The 9,169-nt window shown below is 45.9% G+C and overlaps 1 protein-coding gene across 1 annotated transcript; it reads right to left on the bottom strand.

Annotated features, from left to right (window-relative positions):
* Nucleotides 1–1,501: 1,501 nt before the first annotated feature.
* On the bottom strand, nucleotides 1,502–5,012 carry LOC138359792 (uro-adherence factor A-like). Its single transcript, XM_069319494.1, has 2 exons — nucleotides 4,946–5,012; nucleotides 1,502–2,046 (listed from the first exon to the last, which is right to left on the bottom strand). The coding sequence occupies exons 1-2, from the start codon at nucleotides 5,010–5,012 to the stop codon at nucleotides 1,502–1,504; spliced, it is 612 nt and encodes a 203-aa protein (XP_069175595.1).
* Nucleotides 5,013–9,169: the final 4,157 nt, after the last annotated feature.

Below are 9,169 nucleotides of genomic sequence, written 5' to 3'. Positions count from 1 at the left end.
ACAATCCTTGTAAATATTTATTGTATGTATGTACCTTACCTAAATAAAATTGTATTGTATTGTATTGTATTGTATATGTATGAGTAAAAATTCAAGCGTCTTCATATCGACGTCTTTACGACATCCGCCACGATTTATTAAGTGGAGATTGTTGTCCCTCTTATGGTGGACAAAACCGTCTTTACGGTGTGTCAGTCGAGAGAAGGGGGGTTGGGGGGGTGCCTCCTGCCCTTACCACGGTAAGTAACGGGGGGGGGGGGGTGTTGAGGTCTTCTGGTGGCCTCCTCCTCCCCCCACCCCAGCCCCAATCCCCTCCCCTCCCTTCCTCCCCTCCCCCCCTTGCGGATCTGTTTTTGGTCTTGGATTAAACAAATACGAATGATTAGCAACGGTGTGTTTCTTCCACTTGCCCCCCCCCCCCGACACCACCACCCTCGGCCATCTCCCTCAGGTTAGCTCTCTCTTGTGTACAAGTCACGTGGTAACTCGTAACTTGGTAACTCACAGACAGACAGACACAGGCAGACAGACAGACACAGACAGACAGACAGACAGACACAGACAGACAGACAGACAGACACACAGACAGACAGACAGACAGACAGACAGACAGACACATACAGACAGACAGACAGACAGACAGACAGACAGACAGACAGACACATACAGACAGGCAGACAGGATGCTAGCCAAAGGATGCCAAGTATAAAGTGACTAGTGTTTAATAATTTGTCATCTTGCTTATTCATTCCCTCTATTTAATATTACAAAGTTTTTGTGTGTGTGTGTGGGGGGGGGGCCACTTTCGCAGTGACAAGTGGCAGTCGTTTCATTTATGGCGCCCCAGCCTGTTGGGCATGTACCCAGCGTCAGTTACTGTTACAAATTGAGTGACAGACAGATAATGTATAGACATAGATTATCACTAAATTGAGTGCATTATCATCACTCCCATGGGTCAATGAGGGAATACATATGGGGTATTAATATGTATTCCTACTCCTTCACGAGTACAATATTTACACATACCTTATACATATATGGGTATAGGGTATAAACACCCACATATACCCTATACCCATACAAGGGTATAGGGTATAGGGTACAAGGTGAACCAATCCATTAATAAAGAACGGAAAACCTGTAAGTGGGTTATGTTGCTGTTATAGATTCAGCTACTCGGATCAAGTTCCAAGTAGCACGGGCTATGGTGAGCCCGTAACTTACCTGGCACAGGAGCGGGGCACGTATGTCAGTGGCTTAGCGAGTATGTTAATATATACTTCAAGAGCTCTTTCTTTCCCCTCACCTGGTGACGTGAAGGGTTTAATTCCCACGGGGACAACAGGAAGAAACTCTTGTTCCTACGGGCTCACCATAGCCCGTGCTACTTGGAACTTGTTCCGAGTAGCTGAATCTATAACAATAAACAACTCATTTTCCCATTAGTTGTTCCCTTTGCGATAAAGTCCCAATTTGGGTTTTGTTTCAGTACTAAGGTTTATCTACTTGAAATTTGGTTTGATTTAATTGTTTTAGGAAGAGCTTGTAAACACTGAGAGAGTTTGTGATTCACGAGGGTTCCCAGTGCCCAGTGGAGGCTCTCAGTGGATGAGAGCTCCAGGCTCTCAGTGGATGAGAGCTCCAGGCTCTCAGTGGATGAGAGCTCCAAGCTCTCAGTGGATGAGAGCTCCAGGCTCTCAGTGGATGAGAGCTCCAAGCTCTCAGTGGATGAGAGCTCCAAGCTCTCAGTGAATGAGAGCTCCAGGCTCTCAGTGGATGAGTGTTCCAGGCTCTCAGTGGATGAGAGCTCCAAGCTCTCAGTGGATGAGTGTTCCAGGCTCTCAGTGGATGAGAGCTCCAAGCTCTCAGTGGATGAGAGCTCCAGGCTCTCAGTGGATGAGTGTTCCAGGCTCTCAGTGGATGAGAGCTCCAAGCTCTCAGTGGATGAGTGTTCCAGGCTCTCAGTGGATGAGAGCTCCAAGCTCTCAGTGGATGAGAGCTCCAAGCTCTCAGTGGATGAGAGCTCCAGGCTCTCAGTGGAAGCTGTTAGAATACACCCCAAGTTACTTTTTGCCCAAAACGCTGTGCATATTAGTGACTTTAGGCACTGAATGTACTAGCTCTTACCTAGAAATCCATCATTATGTTTGTAACTCATCTTGTATGTATGTATAATATGTATGTATGTATGTATGTATGTATGTATGTATGTATGTATGTATGTATGTATGTATGTATGTATGTATGTATGTATGTATGTATGTATGTACTTTTACCTGAATATACCTTTGATTTGATACACGGGTTCAAGCTATCAGTGGAGGCTGGCAGAAAGTAGAGGGCCGCGATGGATTATTGTGGGGGCTTAGTGCGGTAGCTGGGTTGGTAACGAGAGCGGGGACGACCCGTTACCTAGGTCATGGACAGACAGTTGGATTACGGGGCTCACCATAGCCCGTGCTACATGGACACTTCGTTCTGAGTAGCTAAATCTGAAAAAAAAACGACAGACAGTTTTGCGGATGACGCAAAATTAATAAGAGTTATGACAGATGAGGCTCCTCCAAGAGGACTTGAACAGGATGCAGAGATGGTCAGAGACATGGCTACTGGAGGTCAAGACGAGGAAGTGTAGAGTTATGGAAATGGGGTCAGGTGATAGGAGTCCAAAGGGACAGTACACAATGAAGGGGAACTCCCTGCTTGTGTCGACGCGAGAAAGAGACCTGGGGGTGGACATAACATCTATAATCTATCTCTTGAGGCACATATAAATAGGATAGCGACAGCAGGGTACTCTACACTGGCAAAAGTTAGAACATCATTCAGAAACCTAAGTAAGGAGGCATTTACAGCGTGTGTGTGTGTGTGTGTGTGTGTGTGTGTGTGTGTGTGTGTGTGTGTGTGTGTGTGTGTGTGTGTGTGTGTGTGTGTGTGTGTGTGTGAGATCTTATCAGCCTGTATCATTCCACTTGAAGACCTTCTTGGAGCCACCAAAATTACACACCCCAAAGCTTGCCCTGACCAATTTAGGCTTCCTTCAACAGGAATTCCTCCTCAGCATCCTGCTCCTTTATAACCTGTTGAGTAAGATTCATTCAAGGATTGTCTAACATTATTCACCCAGACCTCACGGCTCTGGTGGCCCCCACTGCCGTTTGAATTATATAATGATTAGAATTTAAGTCCTAAATCCCCCTTGATAACCAATGAATTAACTTAGAGCGGCTGCTGGTCGATTCATACGGCAGGTGTTGTGATATGCGAAGGTGTGTAAGTGGGCGGTGATATGATAATGGGATGGGGGTGGGTTAGGAAGGGATGGGGATGGGATGGGATGGGGGGAAGGGGATGGGAGTGTGCTGGGTCGGTCGGTGAGCCGTTAGTACGAGTGCTCCGTATAGCGGTTGCTTCCACCACCACCACCCGGCTTCCCGCGGGGTCACGGCCCCCCTCTCCATCTCCCATCCCTTGGGGGGGGGGGGGGGGCGGGCCTCGTTTTAGGACCCCCTCCTCATCTGGGGGACACCTGTCCCTCGCCAACCCCTGGAAGCTTCTCAGCTCTGGGGACCCTGTCATCCAGGGGAGGTTGATATTCGAAGGTCATTCCACGCTGTAGAAGTCAAATTGATACGTTCAATATACTTTTTTTCTGTATTATATTAAATTAGGCCTTTGGCCACAGGAGATTATTGTTCAGCTGGCACCCAGTGCAACGTAAAAATATTGCGTTGAATTCTAATATGAATTAGAATTCAACGCATTATTTTTTCTTTAAGCCTATCCTACAAAAATAATAGTAAATATTTGTACAAAATGTGTACTGTTATTCCCTCAAATTCACTCATTGCATTTTCAAAATTGGGGCCTAAGAATGCAAAATTCTACGAATCATCAACACTTTTAATCTATCCTAGGCTTAAATAAACAAGCCTAGGCCTAATTTAATTCAAACATGTGCTGTGATAGACCTAAGGAAGGTTAGGTTTGGCTGTTTCTTTCTTCTCGCTCCTGCAAAATCAGCCATTCACAGTGTAGATTTTTTTTTATTTTTAGAGTCTGGATTTGTTGATTTTCATAGAGTCCAGTAGATTTGATTTTTAGAGTCCAACAGTTCATATTTTGTACTGTTAGCCATAGTAGCCATAGCCATAGGGAGCCGGTCGGCCGAGCGGACAGCACACTGGACTTGTGATCCTGTGGTCCTGGGTTCGATCCCAGGCGCCGGCGAGAAACAATGGGCAGAGTTTCTTTAACCCTATGCCCCTGTTACCTAGCAGTAAAATAGGTACCTGGGTGTTAGTCAGCTGTCACGGGCTGCTTCCTGGGGGTGGAGGCCTGGTCGAGGACCGGGCCGCGGGGACACTAAAAAGCCCCGAAATCATCTCAAGATAACCTCAAGATAGTCGCTTAGGGTACTATCCTTTTGGCGGGAAAGATTGTTTTTGAACCTTGGGTTTACCTGTGTAATTCGCATTAATAAATGTGTTATTTTAAATGTTTGCTAGAATGAAACATGTGATGTAAAGCATGAGAGAAATTGTTGTTAAGTTGAGGGGTAAACTGTCTACATGCACCTATGTTGACTCGGATGGTATACCTGGGCAAGCAACAGCCTGTTGGACCAAGTTATCACAGGTCAAACCTGGCCTCAGGCCGGGCCTGGGAAGTAGAGGCATTCCCAGAACTCACTCGAGGTATACTCTAGGCCCCACCTCAGGTATACCTCCTGAACCCACCTCAGATATATTCTGGAACCCACTCGAAGTATACTCTAGGCCCCACCTCAGGTATACTCTAGAATCCATCTCAGGTATACCTCCTGAACCCACCTCAGGTATACCTCCTGAACCCACCTCAGGTATACTCTAGAACCCACCTCAGGTATACCTCCTGAACCCACCTCAGGTATACCTCCTGAACCCGCCCCAGGTTATCCAACCTGTCATTTTTCTTGCAGTTGTGACGGCTACTTTATTGTGTTCTTGAAAGGTAAGGTCTTCCGACATGAGTACACCCAAATGTCTAACCTACGCTTGAAACAATACAGCGACCCCTCACGTTGAACTGATGTTTGCAATTGGCAAGTAAAGCCCAGATTAATTCATTGTGTCGGGACAGGCAACCAGTATATATATATATATATATATATATATATATATATATATATATATATATATATATATATATATATATATATATATATATATATATATATATATATATACAAGTAAAACTAATTTCAAGATCATTAGTCTAATGGCTTGGCGCTTTTTCCTGATAATTCCCTACCTCTTCCCCCCCCCCACAGGTCGAAGTACTGACCCCCCCCCCACCTCTCCCCCCAGAATGCAACCCCACAAAAAGCTGACTAACTCCTGGGTACCTACTCACTGCTAGGTGAACAGGTGCATTAGTTGAAAGGAAATACGCCCAACCACATCTGTTCCGCCCGGGATTCGAATCCGGGATTCTCGATTGTGAGTCGAGAAGGAACCCGACCGCTCAAAAGTAAATTTATCAATATATTTGTAAACAAAAATTAACAAAAATCATAATTACTTTCAGAGTGAATTTTTTTTTTTTCTAAGATGGTTCGAAATGGAACATCTTGAGGTTATCTTGAGATGATTTCGGGGCTTTTAGTGTCCCCGCGGCCCGGTCCTCGACCAGGCCTCCACCCCCAGGAAGCAGCCCGTGACAGCTGACTAACACCCAGGTACCTATTTACTGCTAGGTAACAGGGGCATTCAGGGTGAAAGAAACTTTGCCCATTTGTTTCTGCCTCGTGCGGGAATCGAACCCGCGCCACAGAATTACGAGTCCTGCGCGCTATCCACCAGGCTACGAGGCCCCGGAGTGGTGTGGGCCTACCCACACGAGGGCACCCTAGCAGATGTGTGTGTGGGGGTAGAGGGGGGTTGGGGTAGAGTGTTCCCTGGGGTACGGAGGAGTGTGAGGGGTAGGATACCCTCCTCCATGGGCATGGAGGAGGGTATCGGCCCCTGGAGGTCAGTCAACGGTGTGGCCGCGGCGTTCAGCTCGCATTGCTCGGGAAGGAACGGCTCTGATCTATCTTCTGGTTGGGGTTCGAGGTCGTCTTTCCCGCTGTTGATGGTGTGGATGAGGAAGCCACGCATCCACCACCTGGCTTGGCTGTTGCTGATGGTTGGTGTGGATGACTGGTGGTGGTGGTGGTAATGGTTGTGGTGGTGGTCTTAATGGCTGTGGTGGATGACTGGATGGTGTGGATTTAAATTCCAATGTTTTTATTCAGAAATGTATATACATTTATAGTGGGGGTAAGTTTACACACATTTACTGTAAATGACTTACCTGAGATAGTCACAGTAATTACATAAAATATCTGTAATTATGTACTGTGTAATTATGTAATATCTGTAATTATGTAGTAATTATGACTCAACATTTACAGTTGGAAGCAACATTCGTCAAATATTTCAAAAATCATTACAGTTCTCAAATTCACAATCAGAAACTATGTTCATAACCACTTATACAAATCATTACAATAATGACTGAACTAAACACGTGTACAGCTGTCTAAATCAAACTTTACATTTTTGTAAATAAAATGAATAACATTTAGCTTATAATATGAAATGATTGGAAAAATACATAGTGTAATTTATCATCAAAAATGTAAGACAGATATTGGCACACTTTGTCACAAGAATAGCATGGTAAGACAATTTTAAGAACTAATATAAATTAATCATTCCAGGAAGCAATACGAAAATTGTTCACAGCCTCAGGAACAATTGACATTGTTCCTGAGGCTGTGAACAATGTTCCTGAGGCTGTTCCATCAACAGATTCTGAGGTTTTCTTCCCTTGAAGAAAGCTTTTCATACATACAAAAATGTATGATCGTTCATACAACATAGAGCCGGTCGGTTCATACAGGGAGCCGGTCGGCCGAGCGGACAGCACGCTGGACTTGTGATCCTGTGGTCCTGGGTTCAATCCCAGGCGAGAAACAATGGGCAGAGTGTCTTTCACCCTATGTCCCTGTTACCTAGCAGTAAAATAGGTACCTGGGTGTTAGTCAGCTGTCACGGGCTGCTTCCTGGGGGTGGAGGCCTGGTCGAGGACCGGGCCGCGGGGACACTAAAAAGCCCCGAAATCATCTCAAGATAACCTCAAGATAGATCTGACGTCCATAGGGCTGAAAGCACCTGTCAGTAGGTGACAGTAGGTGAACTACTGTCTTTCTGACAGTAGTTCCTTCGTGATTCCCAATAACCAGCTGAGGGGGGGGGGTGTCCTAACTGCTTAATTAGTCGTTATATTCCACCCTTTATATCTGTTACACATTGTGTACATCACTCATTCTTAATCTGGATTTCCTAACAAGTGGATATTTCTGGAAAAGTTAGAGTGGGCCAGGGTCCGCTTGATGGGGTTCTGGGAGTTGTTCTACTCCCCAAGCCCGGCCCGAGGCCAGGTTCGACGCCAGGCTAGACTTGTGAGTTGGAGTGGCCAATGACGTGCCACGAAAATGAACTGGTTGAGTTTGCTGGATGGATGATTCTCCTCGGATAAAATTATATCATTCGTGTGTGAGTGCTGGACCAACCGGGCTGTGGTGGGTATGTGGGCCTGCGGGCCGCTCCAAGCAACAGCCTGGTGGACCAAGCTCTCACAAGTCAAGCTTGGCCTCGGGCCGGGCTTGGGGAGTAGAAGAACTCCCAGAACCCCATCAACCAGGTACATGTGGGCCTGCGGGCCGCTCCAAGCAACAGCCTGGTGGACCAAGCTCTCACAAGTCAAGCCTGGCCTCGGGCCGGGCTTGGGGAGTAGAAGAACTCCCAGAACCCCATCAACCAGGTACATGTGGGCCTGCGGGCCGCTCCAAGCAACAGCCTGGTGGACCAAACTCTCACAAGTCAAGACTGGCCTCGGGCCGGGCTTGGGCAGTAGAAGAACTCCCAGAACCCCATCAACCAGGTATCAACCAGGTATCAACCAGGTATCAACCAGGTATCAACCAGGTATCAAGTAGCTAATGGCCAAGATTCACCCAAGATTCGTCTTAAATATTTCCTCCCTTTTACAATTCAACGTCTCAAAGTCATCAACCACTTAACAACCAAACAACCTTAGATAATGACTGTTGAATAACCTTACTTTCAACCAGGTCTCAAGATGATCAAACACAATAACATTTAGTCTAACTCTTAACTCTAAATATCATCAGAAAAATTACCATGTGTAATTGGTAATTTAACCTTGAATTGGTAATTTAAAACCTCGAAGCAATACTGTGCCCTCTGAAGCTTTTCACCGGAATCTCAATCTCTCTCTGCCTAGTAATCCTAGTTTGGGATCTAGATGAACCGAATCCTACAGTGAAACTACAACACGCTAGACAGAATTGAATCTTAGGTTGTATTTTGTATTATATCTGTCACATATTTATAGCAAGATTACCGTAGGATATCTGGTCAGTGACAGTTGAACTAAATTAGCATATCAGGAAACATTAGACTTAGTACTGTCCATGGGACAGGGCAGAGAAAGGCATAGACAGACATAGACAGGTAGAGACAGGCAGAGACATTCATAGACAAGCAGAGACAGGCGACAGACAGGCAGAGACATTCATAGACAGGCAAAGACAGGCAGAGACAGGCGACAGACAGGCAGAGACATTCATAGACAGACAGAGACAGGCGACAGACAAGCAGAGACATTCATAGACAGGCAGAGACAGGCAGAGACAGGCGACAGACAGGCAGAGACAGGCATAGACAGGCATAGACAAGCAGAGACAGGCATAGACAAGCATAGACAGGCATAGACATCTACCGACCCTGACCACTTTTTAACAATGTATAGAGACAGATAGCAAATAATATAGAACGCGGATGGGTGGAGCTGCTATCCAATTCACAATTGGCTCTCAAACCGGCCGTTAGCATGATAACGCAGGTCCGTCGCGGTGGTGTGCTGTTACCAGTACGTTATCTGCGTCACCTTACCTCTGCACACCCGTTACGTGAACGTCTTTACCTTTGGTTTACCTGAACCTCTAAATGACGCGGAGTTGACGGAATTACGAGTTTATCTCGTGGGTTAAGTCAGTGTGTTTATTGATGAAATATATATGACGTCTCTTAAGATTTTCCAGTTTCTTAGCAAC

The sequence above is a fragment of the Procambarus clarkii genome, chromosome 93, assembly GCF_040958095.1.
Source record: "Procambarus clarkii isolate CNS0578487 chromosome 93, FALCON_Pclarkii_2.0, whole genome shotgun sequence".
NCBI classification, from domain to species: Eukaryota; Metazoa; Arthropoda; class Malacostraca; order Decapoda; family Cambaridae; genus Procambarus; species Procambarus clarkii.
Note: the sequence above shows the minus strand (reverse complement) of the source record. Positions and strands in the feature narration are given on the sequence as shown.

Bases quoted from the DNA above. Each gene is read 5' to 3' on its own strand.
- LOC138359792 (XM_069319494.1), bottom strand. From the start codon at position 5,012: ATGTCGGAAGACCTTACCTTTCAAGAACACAATAAAGTAGCCGTCACA. The intron at 2,047-4,945 runs GTTGGATAACCT...GTATTCTAACAG, and splicing joins AACTGCAAGAAAAATGACAG to CTTCCACTGAGAGCCTGGAG.